Source organism: Mustela lutreola, chromosome X, assembly GCF_030435805.1.
Source record: "Mustela lutreola isolate mMusLut2 chromosome X, mMusLut2.pri, whole genome shotgun sequence".
NCBI lineage: Eukaryota > Metazoa > Chordata > Mammalia > Carnivora > Mustelidae > Mustela > Mustela lutreola.
In genome coordinates this window covers 10,631,361-10,649,224 of record NC_081308.1, presented here as the reverse complement: position 1 = coordinate 10,649,224, position 17,864 = coordinate 10,631,361, and the positions used below count along the sequence as shown (strand labels likewise).

The window sequence follows — 17,864 nt, the reverse complement described above, 5'->3', positions numbered from 1 at the left end:
GTTTTCATTTCAAATAAAAGCTACTAAATCAGGTTTGTTTTTGTGAGAGAGGATGAGATATTTGGCATTTTACTTGAAAGATTTTCTGTGTATGAGACAGGCACACTTGCTTGTCCTTCCATTAGGGCCTTGGGAGTTGGTAATATGTAGAGAATGAGTCTTATGAATCCTTTCTTCTTAATCACAAGCTTAAAGAACCAAGTCATCAGTTAAAACAAGCAGGCAGTCATTTCAACAGTGGGGACTTACAGCTCTCCAGCTGCATTGTACAAGTCTGGACATCCATTGGGAAATTCTTCAAGTCCATGGGACAGGATAAGGTCAAGGTGAGTCTTAGAAAAAAAATTAAAAACAAGTTTTAGACCTGCGAGGTCTGATTCTTGAGAAACAAATCAACAGTACATTTGGCATTAAGCAAAGAGACACTGATTCAAATAATGAACTCTAAGCTCCATGCAGTGCAATGTTCTCTATTTTTCAAGTGAACAAGTAGTCATTGGTAAATTTTAAGAATATTACAGAATTTTGTTATAACCCCTTGCTCTCTATTTTTCAAGTGAACAAGTAGTCATTGTAAATTTTAAAAATATTATAGCATTTTGTTATAACCTCTTACTCTCTATTTCCCAACTTCCAGTCTCTGACTCTCACCTCAGTGATCTCAAGTCTATTCTAGAATCAACAGGAGCACTGAGAAATAGTATCATATGACAACAATGCGTTCTTGCCCACACTGATGTCCAAAACACGTGAAGTTTATACTGTTTTAGAATTATACTTTGGGAGAGGTGGACTTTGCTTCAAGAACAGTAAATGCTGTGATAAACATAAGTGATTGTGATGGGCATTGAGTCTCCTTCCATGAACTGGGCAAATGCTTAACTCTTCATTTGCTAATCCACATGGACAGGTTCACAATATATTATAGCACTTATTCTAGAATTTTGACAAATCTGGAGCAAGTGATGCTTGAGTTGAAAAAGACATTTGAGGATGGTAGCTTATATATAGTCTTCACCTCTCCACACCAAAGAAAGACTGCTATGTTCTTCCTTTCCTTTTGCCTTAACTTTTCAGAGCTCCAGCCAGCTCTGACCATGCCTTGTGTCAGGATACTGGCTGAGCTGCTATCTCTTTCCCACCATTTCCTTGTTTATTCCTCAAGGAGATGATGCACACCTCTTCCTATTCAATTTTTCTAGACCTCAGAAATGTAAGGAAGGAAAGTGAGAATCACCAGATCTAGGTTCCCTTCCCAGTATCACCTCAAACACTCTCTGTCCACTAAGAAAGACCTTAAACCCAATAAACATTCATCTCCTTTTCAAAGGATGGGATAGAACAAAATGATGCTATTCCCATTTAGCTCCAACTTTAGCATCCCCGTTACTCTAAAGTTCACTGCTCCAAATTTTGTTCATTTTCTCTCCGACATCTTTTATATGTATAGAACCCTCTGATGCTTGAACAGGTACCTAAATTCTCCTTCCTGTCAAGCTCTTTCTTGCTCTCCTCTCCCGGTTCGCTTGTCTTTTCCTTTCACAGCTTTATTTCATACATTCCATGCAAGCCAAGGCAAAACAAGAAGTAGGGGCACACTTATGTTAAAGGAAAAAATGCTTGGGAGTTGAAGTGAGATTGGGTGAAGAATCTATGCTGACAGTCTTCAAAATTTTGTTAAAAATACAAGAATGACTGGGAAAAGCAAGATACAAAGCAGTGCATTGTAATCCCAATTATGTAAAAACAAGCTTTCAGTCTTGGAAATAAACAACACTCTGTTAAAAGTAAGTACTTCGGTTTGGTGGGATGATTCATATTTCGTTTTTACTCCTTATCTGGCATTATCTCTGTTGACAAGTATAATTTATTTGAAGGTGTCCATCTTCACATAATTAAACATGCCTATCTTCAAAAAATAGCTGAAAGGTAAAATTATAAAATTCCACCTTATTCAGTAATCCTTTTTTATTATTATTAAAATTGTGCCATAAACATACAGTATTTTGCCTTCTTTGATAAACAAACTACGTAGCTTCTGTGGGCTGTTCTTGAGAACACAAATACCATGCTTCTAAAGGAAAGAAAATAGCTTTGAGTTCAAACAATTGACTTTTAAATAACATTTTAGACAGGAAATATAATTTTTGTCAGTCATGGAGTTCTTTTAGAGGAAGATATAAATGGAGATATTGATATTTAGATTTTTTTCCCATCACAAAGACTTTATTGTTTTTTTTTTTTTTAGAAAACACAATATTGTTGAAATTAATGGCATGAACACTTTAAGGTAAAAGTAAAAGAATTGGGTGGCTCAGTGGGTTAAAGCCTCTGCCTTCGGCTCAGGTCATGATCCCAGGGTTCTGGGATCGAACCCCACATCAGGCTCTCTGCTCAGTGGGGAGCCTGCTTCCTCCTCTCTCACTCTCTGCCAGCCTCTCTGCCTACTTGTGATCTTGCTCTGTCAAATAAATAAATAAAATCTTTAAAAAAATTTTTTTAAAGTAAAAGAATCAAAATGAAACTTTCTAGTAATCGCTAACATAATAATTTAAAAAAAGGAAAAAAAAAACTTTTTAAAACCCGGCACTTTATTAAGGGGGAAGAGAGCTCAGCAGGATCTATGGATAGGCTTTTGTTATTAAAACAATGAGAATCTATTTTTTCTCTCCTATTTTTTTAAAATGGAAATATTTTCATCAAATAAAAAATATGTTCATCAGACAAAAACAATCGGGGGCATGTGCATAATTTAAGTGAATCAAAACCAGAAACTGGAAATTTCATCATCATACTTTTGAGAAGTTAGAAAATAGTAATAGTGGAAATGAATATGAATACAACTTTAAAAAGCATGCAACACGTAATTCAACGGTATTCCATTTGCTATTAGAAACAACCCAAATGTAATATTCTTTTTTTTTTTTAATTTTTTTTTTAATTTTTTTTTTTTATAAACATATATTTTTTTATAAACATATATTTTTATCCCCAGGTCTGTGAATCACCAGGTTTACACACTTCACAGCACTCACCAAATCACATACCCTCCCCAATGTCCATAATCCCACCCCCTTCTCCCCAACCCCCTTCCCCCGGCAACCCTCAGATGTAATATTCTTAATCATGGCTTGCTAATGTTATTTTTTTTGTGAAGTGAACTAAAAAATCACATTGATTTAGGGAGACAAGGTCTCACATACCATTATTTCTGCCTTTGTGGAAGATCTCACAATCCTACAGGGACCCAGAATTCTTTGGGTCAAAACTATGAAAAGTATGGAAAACTCCACTGAAAGAAGTTCCCAACAAGCATGAAACTATCTGAATTCTGTCTCAGCTGAGAACTCAGCCAATATTTTCCTTCTTCCTCATTTGTTTTTCTTTCTTTTTTTTTTTAAGATTTTATTTATTTATTTGACAGATAGAGATCACAAGTAGGCAGAGAGGCAGGCAGAGAGAGAGAGAGAGAGAGGGAAGCAGGCTTCCTGCGGAGCAGAGAGCCCGATGCGGGACTTGATCCCAGGACCCTGAGATCATGACCCGAGCGGAAGGCAGCAGCCCAAACAACTGAGCCACCCAGGCGCCCCCTCATTTGTTTTTCTAATTTCCTTTCTTGATAGGTTTTGTATTGGGACCCAATGGACACCAATACAAAGAGAAAGAGTTAATGGCTCGTAGTTTGCTAAATCAGGTCATTAGCTGAGCAAATGAGAAGAGATTGTAGAGACCTAATCAATCCCTTCATGGGTCACAGAGCCCATAATTTATGAGGTCTTGTTTACCACATATCTGCAGGTCTCAAGTTCAGACTCGCCCTCTACTTATTTTTTTCCTTTTTCATTGGAGTATACATTAAACCCAGTAAAAACATACCAATCTTATGTTACAGCATAATGACATATTACATCTTTACCCATCTATCTAACAAGCATCCAGATGCAGATTTAAAATACACCCATTACCCCAGAACTTCCCCTGCACTCTCTTGCCTGGACAGAACTTTCCAAAAGTAACTACCACTGTACTTCTTTTGTTTTTAAGCTATTTTTTATTTTAAAAATGTGAATTTTGGGGAGGGGGGAATTAGACTGATATTATTTTCCCAAAAGGACATCTCTATTGAGATGTAGAAATAGTACCAAATAAGACTGACACAAAATCATACTAAAACATGAAAACATTTTTTATCTCTTTTACTCTGGCTCTCCATCTATTTCGGTGGGTCTTACAGAATTAAATAGTTTAATTGAAACTCGGGCTTTTTGCTGCCAGATATTGCCTACAGTGTGTCAGATACGCTCTCGTCTTCCCCGTGATCTAAAATATTAAGGCCACTGCCCCTGAAGGCACTGAGCTGAAGCCACCCATTTTCCATTCGTTTTTTGTTAAAGAACTCATTTCCTGAAGCTTTATTACACATTCCCCTACTGTCACTGCGGTTGACACGCATGCATTTCGGGGGGACCCCTGCTCCTGTTTACACAAGGTAAAGAATAAAGTTTCCTTACGGGGGCCCTTTTACTTCACTGAGAGTAAGAAAGCTGCATACCCATTTCTGTACTAAAAGCAAAAGTAAATAAATAAATAAATAAAATGAAGCACAGGAAGTCAGTCTTGCAAAATCTCATGTCCCTTTCGTATTCTTCCTCTCCTGCTCAGTTCACCCTGCCCATCAAACCGCTCTCAGGTTTAAGCCTTACTCCAAGTTTAAATGACTGATAGAAGCAGACATTATAAACTGTTTCAGTTACCCTTGCATGTATCTCTCCCCTATAACAATGCAAGATCCATAAAGCTGGGGACTCTTTTTTTTTTTTTTTAACCATCTTAAACAGTGCTAGGCACAGAGTATTCAGTCAATATTTGTGGAACAAATGAATGAATCAGCATCCTAAGGCTGTGGAAATGGGAGAGGACTGTGGATTTAGAAGAGAGGAACCTGGTCACCAGAGCCCAGGGCTATTGCGAAATTACAAGGCAGGCAAGGGAAGCCAGCAAAGCTTGCTTGCCCCTTCTGTAAGTTGCTAAGTGGTTCTTATTAGAAGTGCGGCAAATCAAGCTGAAGGAAAGTTAGGAAGCTCAGTCCACCTGTCCTTGAGCCTTGGACAGAAAGCTGGGTCCATGGCCAGGACTATTGTCACATAGCTAGACAGATGCTGATTTATCATTTAACTTCCCATTGTTAGAGTGGACAGAAAGCTCCTGACTCTTGAAACAACTACCGGTTCATAAGGAACTCAGTGTTAGAAATGGGAATTCATTCTCAGTGGAAGATTCTTAAGGGGAGAAAAAAGCCATTTGAAGAAAAAACGAATTTTCAGGTAGAAATACAAATTTTAATGAGTGGTCTTGCTTGAAGCAAAGATTCCTAGTGTACTATTTTGGGAGAGTTGATTCTAATGGTACAGGAATCTGCCTTGCTTGTAGAGGAAGGACAAAAGGATACTTTTGTGTTTTTCAGGAGAAGCAAAAGGGTCCCTGGTATATTCCTATTGTTCCTCTGTTAGGGACCATGTTTAGCACACTCTGTGTAGCACACCACAAAACCCCACAGAAGGGACAGGACTTATGGTGAGGGTTTTTTGCTTTTTGTTTTTAGCATTACAATGCTTAATAAGGAAAAATAAAAATTTAAGTGATGACAATGATAGTATTCATAATCATAATTCTGTGAGCACTTGCTATAGGTCAAGTACTCTTATTATTTTACAGTCATGGGATACCATCACATAATGCGGTGTTCTCTTTGTTTTTAAGATAAGCAAATTGAAGCTCAGAGGTTAAGCCATTTTCCCAAAGCTACAAAACCATTAAGTTACCAAAGTTAGGTTTGAACCCAACTTAATTGATGTCAGATCCATTTATTTTTTTCCACTCTACTACATTTTCTCCTTGTGGGGGAAAAAGAACTTAGTCGTTTATCATCCTCTTTTGTTTGCAAAGTCAACAGAGTGAGTTGTAGATACCTTAGTTGCCCTGTACCTGGTCAGGGATACCCTTTTCATTTTTCTTTAGGAATCCAGACTTCTCATGATCTATTCTTTTAAAAACTCTTCTAGCATCTCCTGGTAGCCTCACAGAGTAGGAGTGTCATTGACTAGGGATCCAGGGATCTAGGTGGTAGACCCAGCTTACCCATAAAGAGCTATTTGACCTTAACTAAATCTCTGGCCACCCATAAGCCTATCCTGTTCAAAATTTTTATGATTCTAAACTATAAGTGAAGATGACCAGATTAAAGTATTTCTTCTTATAGGTGAATTTGCATTCTTGAATATAATAAAAAAAAAAAAACTTTAAATGCCAGTAATAATGCTTCTTAAAATAGGAACTTTCTGGCTACCTGGGTATATCAGTGACACATTAATTGCCCCCACTGGGCTTTGTCATCCAATATCCTAGAACACAATCCAGTCATCCAATATCCTAGAACAAAATCCCCAAGAACATAAAGACAGCCTTATGGTAAAATGTAGGTTTGTTGAATCTCTCCTCTCAGTTGTACTTTGAAATTTCTGAACGATGTGACATTCTAATGCCAGGGAGATTTGATAGAATGCATTTAGTATCAAACAAGAGTACCCTCTGAAGCCACCTAGACCTTAAGCGAAAGTAACCTGGGGGCAAGTTAGAAGTCAAGTTAAAAGTACATCATTAATACAACCTACAGATGGGGGAAAGGATCAGGAAATGTTAGGGAGTCAGTGGATTAAAAGACACTGCCAGGCCAGTTGTCTGATCAAGGTACCCTTTATCATAGTGGATTTAAGCTTTGGTGGGCATAAGTGTCATCTGAAGGGCATCTGAATCCAGGTTCTCAGGTCTTTTTGATAAGCAGCCCAGGTAATACTGATGTTAGTGTCCTGGAGCACATCTTGAGAAGCATTACTTCCACATGTCTCTATGGATGTCTTTAATTACTGTCAACAGCAAAGATTAAAAGGAGAAAATTTTAAAAGGGAAATAGGAAGACTGAGAAAGTGGTCTGCAATTTTTCAGTGATGTTAGCACTTTCTTTGGGAAATATTACCTTCTACTTGAAACCAGAGCAGGACAGTTAGGCCCACGTGGGGTTCTAAGTGATTGTACCAGGGTTGTGAGACAGGACGTGTTAATCATGATCCTCAGTCACAATAGAGAGTCATGCTGGTAAAGTCATGGCTGTGAAACCAAGGTTAGTCCACTGACAACCAAGGATATGGTGGGTGTGGGGACATCTGAGTGGCTCAGTTGGTTAATCTCCGACTTTTGATTTTGGTTCAGGTCGTAATCGTAGGGTCATGGAATGGAGCCCCACATCAGGCTGTGCTCTGCGGGGAGTCTGCTTGAGATTCTCGCTCTCCTCCCTTTCCCTCTGCCCTTCCCCCTGCTTGCATGTGCGTTCTCTTGCTCTCTCTCTCTCTCTCAATCTGTCTCCTCTTGTAAATAAATAAATATTTTTTTTTTAAAGAATATAGTAGATGTGGTCAGGAAACTGGAGTACTTGCTAAGAAGGGTAGGAGGACAGTTTCCAGGTACAGCAGAGAAGAAACCAAATCCATGTCTATTAAAACACACATATTTGCAAAGGTAGACAATGGAACTCAAGTCAGGGCAATGGCAGTGTATCAGGGCACTGTCCCTGGTCTCTGGACTCGAAAATCAGCCACTGAGAAATTTCAAAGAAAGTTGTATGCATTGGATGAGCCTCAGCTACAAATTTTACAAAGCTCATGGTACTGGGCAGGAAGGCACACAGAGCACAGAGGAGATACAGCTCTAGGTCCTCAGTGAAAAGATATTAGTGTTAAACAGAAGTCCACCTGGGTTGTAGTCTAGCACATCCATTCAGCAATTTTTGACAAGTGTTTATTGGGCACTGTGCATACCAGACACTTGAAATTATAGTTTCTCTTTTGAAGGAGATCATAGTTTAATATTATTATTATTTATATATTATATGGTAATATATATTAATTATATATAGATTCTTTCAGTGGAATCTATTGCAAGAATTCATTCTTCAACTTCTTAAAATAGTTCCCAAATCCCCATTTAAAAAATATTTCCAGATTATGTCAATCAGACACAACTGAACTGAATTAATTAAGTAAAAAGCTTCTAATTACTCTCTTGTGGCCTAGATCAGTGCTCACACTGGTTGGGTAGAACAGATACCCTTATAGACCTAGATCCTGAGAGGGCTCTTTGAGTGTATCAGGGAAGTAGGGCTTGTAATAATCATTTGATGCTCCTAAATAAAAGCCCAAGGTACCCACAAAAGGATCTTGATCTATGAAGAGCAAAAATAATTGGTCCAACTTTGGCAAGGCAGGCAAGAGATGAAATTTTTAAACTTATCTTCTGAAAGCTTTGTAATTAAATGTCTGCTTTGAACTCACTCATCATAGAAAGCATAGACTAGGGTCCTGCTCACTCTAGCCCTGAGCTAGTCACCTAATCTATGGGCAAGCACAGCTTGCTTGGCTGTGCTTGGCTGTGCTTGGCTGCACCTAGAAAGGCTTTCCATATAAGTAAAGATTGAAAATCCATGGTGTGTAAATTATTAGAAGTTCCAGAAAGATCCCATTACATATCCTTGCTCAAACACCTTCCAACTCTTTGCTGCTACATATAATTAACTAACAGACATTTAGCTAAAGACTCCCATGACTATTAAGATGCAAATATAGGGAAATAATAGTGTTCTAAATACTGTTAGTCATTTCCTCCTTTGTGTATATGAGTTGATGGATCCTCAAATTCCCTACCAATATCCCCAAGAGCAGACTTTGATCCTGAGAGTATTAAATGGAAGGATGAAGCTGGATGGAAAACATGGTTTAGAACAGTGTGGCTAGGGCACCAGAGAGAAATAGTTTTTTCAGTGTTGTCTAGGGCTGAACCTAAACCCTCCACTGGATCTAAGCTGTATGGTTAGACTCTATCCTCTTAATTTCAAAGAAATATAAGACCAGTTTTTCACCGTTGACCTTAGGATTTGGAAGTGGTGCCTTATATCACTGTTGGTTCATTGGCTGTTCTACTCCTCTCCCTTGACTAAATGCCAGTGGCTGACTAGGAAGGTCCGTGTTTACCAAACATTATAAAGGCATCACAGAAAATACCCATATGCATTGAGCAGCACTAGCAGGGAGGGACAAAAATAAAGTATCTGTTCCCGTCTGTGCCTGGTCCTTTTAGAAAAATGTGCACACATATGGTTGGCCCATGTTAATTAAGTCCAAATATGGACTGCATTCAACTTGGAGAGTAACTGATAAATCTGTGGTTAAAATTTTTCCAAATGCTTTGATATTTCCTGAAGAAAAATGTTTTGAAAGTGTTGAATAGGAGAGGACTCAATTGGACACCACCAGAAAGAGGAGCTCAAAGCACCGAAGACTCAACTAATACTGTTCACGTGTTGGTTGCATTTCACATTTCAGAAGCATTTCAATGTCATTTCAATATCAAAGTATTTATTTGTACACCCAGATATTCATCAAGATAAAATGTTATGAAGTCTGCACATTAGAATAATGAGAACTGACTTGTCCTTGGTCACTTTATGTCTAAGAGCGCTGCATAGCAATTTTCTTAGCCATTCGGTATCTAAAAGTATTGTATGATAATTTTCTCAACATTTTGTTTGGGATTATTTTACTTTTGGCAAAAGAGAAAGGGAACACATGCTTGGGAACTGCAAATAGGGTTTTAAGATAACCAAAGTAACTTTGTATCTGCTAACAGCAGTGAGAAAAACTGCTACTTTGTGAGTATTTTACTTCATTAAGACTTCTATTGTGATAACTGTTGGAGAGTGCTGGCCACTGTTTCTGGTGGCAAAGCCTGGAGATAAAATGGAGCCCTGGTCAGATGGTAGGATGCTCCATCCTTGACTAGGTAACGCTGAAATCCAGCACAGTTCCTCAGTTCACTCTTAACAAGAAGCTAGAGAGGAGATCTAAGCCATTATCTGAAAGAAAATGCATCTGTCACTTCTGTTTTAAGCTAAATGCCTCTCACAAGGAGGAAACCCAAGGCAAGGAGGATATCCATCTGCTGGAAGCTAGGTATGGAAGCTGAGAGGAGCCTCAGTGTTAACACGTACTGAATAAGGAGAGGTTTATGGGTCTGGGTTAGGGGGAATAGGGAGAGCTGTCTCCCCCCTTTCCTCCCTTTCATCCTACAGCCACCTCGGGGTTATTATGACATTCATTGAACATTTAGTATGAATCTGGAATTGAGAAAAACTGCAGATCAATGAAAGGTTAAATGACTTCTCACAGTCACTTAGTAAGATTGGATTTGACTCCTAGTCTTCCTAAATCTGAGAACTGATCTCAGAACTGACATCTTCCCCAACCCCACAGCATTCTGTCTGTAATCCCCACCTCATTTACTGTTTTCTATCCTTTATTTAACTGCTAAAATTTAGCAAAATATCCCTACTAAAGTGAAATATCAAATAAAGCATTTGTTTTATTGTCCTTTGAAAGGAATGATCAATCAGCTATGGGATGGCCTTGCTCTGAGTGTGTGTCATGTGTAGAACTTTACGTAATTATATATGTCTTTAACTGTCTTTCAATGACTGTCCAGTGATAAGTGTGTTCTCTTCAGTAAAGATGTTGGTTTGTAACTTTAAATGCCACAAGCAAGGATACACTTGTTGGAGAGACTGCTGAACTTTGAGGATGTAAAATTTTTTCCCATTTTAAAATGGATTGCCTTTCTTTTGGATTATGTGCTTTGAGAATGCACTAAAGCAATTCATGTGTCTCATAAGGACCATGGCGATATTATACCCATTTATTTTGGGATTAATACCATCCAGGGAGATTCAAGGACAGCAGTATGGACCAGGTAGGAGCCCATGTCAACATGAGTTAAACAGGCTCGCTAGGACTTCTGAATTTCCTTTGGCTTCCAGCCACAAGAAAACGCAGATAATGAGTAATAGCAGACTAGCCCTTTGACTCTGCTGGCTCAAATATACCATGTAATTTCCTTTAACCTACATACCTAGTTAGTAATTGTCCCAGCCAACCATCTTTGTGTAATTGTCTAAAAGTATATAAACCCATAATTCATGAATACATTCTAAAATAATATCTCATGGATACTCCTGCTGAGTGAATCAGAGGGTATAAATGATCTAATTTGCAATTGGGAACTTTCTCAATAGAGAGTTTAGTATTGAGTATTTGTCATGGTGAAAACTATATTTTGAACACAAGGCTGCCTCTTAAACTACAGGTACTCCAATATTTGCTACCCCATTCCAAAATGAGGATCCTCTTCTCAAGAAATGGATATTTAACTTGTGAGAGAAAGACTCAGAGATCCAAAAGTAAAAAAAAAAAAAAAAAAAAAAAAAAAAAAAAAATCCAAAAGTAGTTTGAGATAGGCATCTTAAACTTCAGAATCCTCTCTTGCTTACTCCCAAACCCTAAGGGACACAGAGAACTCACTCTTACTTCCTCATTCAGAGGGAATTTTGTGGGTGGAAAGGAGATCTTTTTTTTTTTTTTTTTTTAAGATTTTTATTTATTTGAGAGAGAGAGAGAGAGAATGAGAGAGAAAGAGAGCATGAAAGGGAAGAGGTCAGAGGGAGAAGCAGACTCCCTGCCAAGCAGGGAGCCCAATGCAGGACTCAATTCTGGGACTCCAGGATCATAACCTGAGCCGAAAGCAGTCACTCAACCAACTGAGCCACCCAGGCGCTTGGAAAGGAGGTCATTTTGAGTTATAAATGTATGATAGAGCTATAAGGAGCCTCAGATTTTATCTAATCTTTTCTAGTTCAATCTCATGTTATGGATGAGGAAACTAAGACTCAGAATGACTGATGGGGTTCGAAAAGCAGTTCTAAGAGCCTGGGGGATACAGTAAATGATGCAAACAAGTGTGGAGTTCCTGATGCTCTGAGCTACCTTCTCAGCATTCTGTTCTTCACACCATCACCTTCAGAGCAAACCCTGATGAATGTTAATGCAGTGGAAAGTTACCTCCAAAAGGAGGAAAATCTACTGGTTGCTATTGCTAGTCCAATCAGGTAAACAGTCAAGGACAAGTGTTCATGCCAGCTGCCACATATTTCATTGCACAATTCCCTCTTTTCCTCAAAACAAGGGTAAAATCCTAATGCTGTTGTATCTGAACCAGTATTATGCCCATGAGTATATGTGAATTTCTGAACCCAATCAGAAGCTTGACAGAGCTTTCCAGCACTTTAAGAATCTGTCGTATATAGGGCACACTTTCTAAACTCTAATACTTGTACCCTCAGTGGTGTCTTTTTTGAGAACCACTGCTTCCTACCCTCCCAACCTTGCTTGACTCTAGAAAGAATGGAATCCTTGGGGTTTCCATGGCATTTCCCAGCACTTCTCTGAAGACTCACTGCTTAATTCTGATGTGGGCGCTTATGCTACAGTCATTAATTACTGCATTAAGTCAAGTCACAGAACTAATGAGGATTTGGACACATAATTGGAAAATGAGAATGTAATTTTGCCGGGATTATAGGATAGAAAGATAAACATGGTTCAAATAGGCACAGAGACAAGAAATCACAGCTCTTATAGCTGCCTTCTAACAGAAAATATGGGCTTACGTGTCTCCTCAAAATTGAGAGTAAGATAATCCAACTATCGCCATTGGTAACATTTAGGCAGGTCTAAATTCACTGTGCATTATATTTTCAGCTCTGACATCTAAATAGAGAATTTTCTTTTTTCCTATGCCATAAAAATCATTCCATAACTAAAGTTAGAATCTTTTGAAGTTCTTGCATCAAGCTCCGGATGAGTCAAAGATAGGAGGTTATGTGAGAAAAGTTGGCCTTTTATGTGTGTGGGTAGAGTCGGTCATTAGACGGGATTATTTGGGGAGCTCCATTGGATGTCTGTCTAGAAATCTACACTCCACCTACTCTCAGTGGTGCCTTAATCTATTATCAGAGGGAGAGGCATGTCAATCCCCAAGAGTTCTCTATTACAACTCAAGTACTACTGGGAAGGTAGAACACTGAATCATCTACACCTAGAATCATGAATTGAATCAAAAGAGGTTAATAAGAAAATCACCTCCAACACCATAAAAGAATAAGTTTCAGGTCAGATAATGTTTGATGATGAGGGGGAGGAGATAGCGTGGTGATAAGGGGTACTACTGTGGAGGAGCAATCCCATAATTTTTTATGGCTTGGAGGACTCTGTGTAGTTGGAGGGTAGCATAAGACCCCTTGGTACTTGGTCAGTCAAATAAGAAGACACTGAAGGCAAACAGTATTTCCTTACCAACTTTGCTTCAGGTATACCCATTCTGTAGGTATGCAATAAATATTAAAGCAGAATTGTTTAATTCTGAAGAGAAGTGCTGAATACCCCCGTACAAGAAATACACTTTAGGGAGATTCAAGGACCTACTAGAGTTTTCACTGAACCCTCAGGTTAAGAACACCTACTCTATAGGGTCACACTCAAGGAGTGGGTCTGTTGGGTCTGTCCTATCCTTAATGTCTGGAATTTGTAGGGATCTGTCTTGAGCAACTTACTCTTTGTTTTAGAGCCTGGAACAGAAAGCACAATAATTAAATTACAAGAAAATATGAGGGCCCTAGAGTATGTGGCAATTCCACTTTTGATCTGTATCCTTATAACATATGTTGCATTCTACTAATGGTCTTAACCAAATCATCTCTTTTTAAAGATGAAGAAATAGAAATTCAGAGTGTAAGACATTTCCCTAGGTCATTCAGCAAATTCTGAGGCCAGAAACTCAAGCCCGAGAGCATTTTACTCTAAAATCCTTGTCTACTGTAGTATCAGAAATAACCAGGGTAGCATTCAGCATCATAAGTTTCAGAGTAGGAGCCCCAAAGTGTACATCAAAGTGAAAACTGGGAGATGAAGAACATGTTTGTGATGAAGTGAAACACGCTGTAAAATAAATTAGCAACACAGTGTTGATGACCAAGCATATGTCTACTAAATCTAGTGGGACAAAAATGTATGGAAGTAAAAACAGTGAGGTAATTCCCTCCATTCTTCCAAAAATGGTAGCCATTTGTTTATCATGTTAACAAATGTAGGAAAAAGCTACTGATTTAAGTTGTAGCAACTGTGATGTAAGTTATATAAGGAAGAATTTCTGCATAATGTTAGAGTAACTTATTATAGGATCCAAAGAGAGAATATAAAGTTTCCTTCTCTGAGGGTCCTTAAGATGAAAATGAGTTCTCAACTGGTTGCCTGAAGGTAGGAAAGTTGACTTAATGACTTGAATGGTTCTCTTCAGCCCTTTCATCCCTGGGATAGTAAAATTTTTCAGAAAGTAGTTACATTATGTTGGTGACATATGCTGTTTAAAACCATCAAATTGCATCAAATTGTTGCACCTTGAACTGAAAGTCAATTGTTGCACCCTGAATTTAAAGTCTTTTCAGACATTTGCAAAATTTGAAGAAACTTTATGTTTTCATCTTAAATCTTACCTTCTTCCTCCAATAGTTCTTTGAAAAATGAGTCCCAAAAAGGTTGGTTCCAAAATGACCTGCCTTTGGAATTGTATTTGTTCCTATCTTTGGACTTGAGTTGGAGCAAATGAAGAATTACTGTGCGGTAGGAGATGATAGCATTGAAACAGAAGTCAAGAGCTTTGATTCTTGGCCTAGCTTTCCTATTTATGGGCTCCATTATTTAATCTCACCTAACTTGGTGAAAGAAGTAACTTCCTCATTGGTAAAACAAGGGTATTGGATTAGATACTTTGCAACATAATACCTTCAAATTAAAAAAAGAATCCTGAGGTTCTATAAAAGTCAGAATGCTGGCAGAAAATTCTCAGAAGCAATAGAAAGTAAAGGAAGGAAACAAATATTAGCAAAGACGTTGTGGACAAGTGAGACAAGCTGCTCCTCTCCAAAAATACCTTCTCCTTTTTTCTTTCTTATTGCACACCATATGCCATGGTGCCCTGACTTTTACTGCAATCCATTATATTCAATCCAATAAATACTATTTGAGTAATAATATATACAATACTCAAGGCTCACCTCACTATTCCACTATGGATTTAGGCCTTTTTATGTAACATGAATTTAGGGGCCGCCTGGGTGGCTCAGTGGGTTAAAGCGCTGCCTTCGGCTCAGGTCATGATCTCGGGTCTGAGATCAAGCCCCGCATTGGGCCCTCTGCTCAGCAGGGAGCCTGCTTCCCCTTCTCTCTCTGCCTGCCTCTCTGCCTACTTGTGATCTCTCTCTGTCAAATAAATAAGTAAAATCTTTAAAAAAAAAAAAGTAACATGAATTTAGAATTTGACTGTCTCTAAAGGGAACGTAGAAAGCAAGATGTGTGTGTCCTTGCTTATACTTTGGTCATGGATGATCAATACTTAATGTAGCAGGTCAACAAAAACTTAAAAAGCAAACAAAGAGTAAGATCCAATGTATTAGGGAAGTGAATATCAAAGAAGAAATCAGAAGAGAAGTGGACAAAAATAGATTTGACAACTTCTCATCAGCAAAGACTGTGTCCTGCCGAACTGGATAGAAATTTTCTAACAATGATCTAACATTTTTAGCTCCTATTTAAAAGATTTGTTTGAATTTTACTTAAGTACACCAAGTGTTGGAATCTGCAGGATACTTGTGGAGTTTTAGTCTACTGTCCCCTCTTTTTTAAACTGCTGTCTTTTAGGAAGCTTCCTGGAAAATGCGATCTTGCTTGTTATGAAATCAATGGACTGCGTAGTTCTCTTTGTGTTCTGTTTGGGCGTCAAAGCCTTAGGCTTTGGTTTCCATGCGGAGTTAATTTTACTTCTGCTCCTACAAAGCCAAGGAAGCATGGAATGTTCATGGATGAAATGCTATCTTCCATTTGTTTTAGGTTTCAGAAAATGCAAATTTAAAACATCACCAGAGAACATTATATTTTTAATGTGGACCAATGTTTAAGTAGTTATTTAAATATATAAGGTAGAGGCAATTCATGAATTTATCTTTGGTACTTCAGATGTATCCCTTCCTTCTATCTTTATTAACCATCTTCATCCTGATTTCTCATCTTCATAGGCATCAAATGTACTTTTAGAATGAAAATTTCGTATCAGCTCTTTACAGCTTAGTATGAATTTAAGTCAATGGATTCCCTCTTCTATGAATATTTACATTGTAAACCTGAGAGTAGAGAGAAAATCTTTCCTAATGCAACATCAGCAGGAATCTTTCCAGCACCTTTAAGACATCAGAAACTGTCATCTGCTTGGCCTTAAACTTGAATCGGACCTGCAGCTGGGCATATATTATCACTAATTACTCCTTGTCTTCTAGTTAAATTGAGTCCAGTGACTCAAGTAAACAGACAAGTAGGTGCCAGGCCCTAAATTCTAACAAGATTTGAGTCACACCTTCATTTGCAAAGTTAGAGCCACTCTTCTTTTCCTTGTTCCTCATTTATTCCTATTACTTAATTTATCTTTTGTCTGCCTGCCTTGTTAGACTGGAGCCCTTCCAGGGCAGAGACTGTATCTTACTCAGCTCTGGATCTCTAGGCCTAGCACAGTGTCTGGCTCATTGAAAATCCTTCCAGGCAAATAATTAGATTGCTGTCGTTCAATTCTCCCAAGAGCTCTGTTTCTCTAAAATGGCATGCCCAGTTCTCCTACACCAAGGATCTTTTCTCTGATTTCATAGAGCACCCAAAATGAAGGAAAAATCTAAAGCAGCCTGTGCCGGGACAAAATCTTCCCAATCCAAAACAATTGTCAGGGTGTTTCAGAGCTTATAATATGCTACAGTGCAAATGAGAGATGGAAGAATTGCCAGATCTAGGTCTGGGGAACATTATATTCTTCATGGTTCTAGATTGGAAAGACCTTCATAGAACAGAAGGGAAAAAACTTGGTTTTATTTCAGCAGTGCACGATGCCAGGTATTTACTAGAGCAAATGCCACCCAAGGCCCAGGGGGTTAGCTGAAGCAGCTGATACCCTGTGCTGCTTTTTATAACTCTCCTCCCTAGCACCACGCTCCACATATGTCCCGTTTCATCAGGTCACATCAACTTAGGTTGTGCCCAATACTGCATCTTACCTCAAACACATGAAATATTCGGTTTCCTTAAAATGTTTATAAAAATAAAAATAAAAGTAAAGTTCCTTAAAAATCAAGTGGAGGAAGTTTCCTGGTTTTTGCGTAAGCAGTAACTTTGCCAATTTTTACAAGTGAGCAGCCTCTTTCATTCCACAAGACATCCTGTCTGTCAGCCATCAGCAAACTGAAATTACCAGGTTAAGAATGGAATATGCGGCACAGACCTAAATTATAGAGTTGTGAAATGAGGTTTGATGGTGATGGCTCTACAGACTTTTGAAGATTATTTGCAAGGATACAAGCTGTCTGTCCATTTTCTTTTGTGATAATATTGGAGAGAAAGGGAATATTCTATAAAACATCTTTAAAATGTCAATATTTATTTAATAAATATCTCTCATATACAGTACATCTTCTTGGACCTTCCAAAGGAGTTACAGAAGGTGTGAAATCCAAATGTCTTGGCTTTAAAGAGCTTACTATTAGAAAAAAATGTTAACTTTAAAATACAGAGAGCCATTATTTCATTTACTGAGCACATACTCTGTGTCAAGTACTATGACAAGTATTTCTATATGCGCTGTATCAGAGATTGGCAAATTATGACCAAAGGGCCAAATCTAGTCCACTCTCTAGTTTTATAAATAACATTTTATTGAAGCACAGAACACTCGGTTGTTTGAATATTGTCTATGGCTTGCTTTTGTGCTACAATGGTAGCGTTGAGTAGTTGTGACAGAGTTGAGACAGTCTGGCCTACACTGCTATGGTACTTACTGTC

The 17,864-nt window shown here is 38.2% G+C and overlaps 1 protein-coding gene across 2 annotated transcripts in view; it reads right to left on the bottom strand.

Annotated features, from left to right (window-relative positions):
* GLRA2 (glycine receptor alpha 2) overlaps positions 1 to 17,864 on the bottom strand; it is a 180,349-nt gene that overhangs the window by 111,322 nt on the left and 51,163 nt on the right. For both annotated transcript variants that reach the window (XM_059158385.1, XM_059158386.1), the window contains exon 5: positions 250 to 332. In XM_059158385.1, the coding sequence (XP_059014368.1) occupies positions 250 to 332 (83 nt within the window). The remainder of the gene's footprint in view (positions 1 to 249; positions 333 to 17,864) is intronic.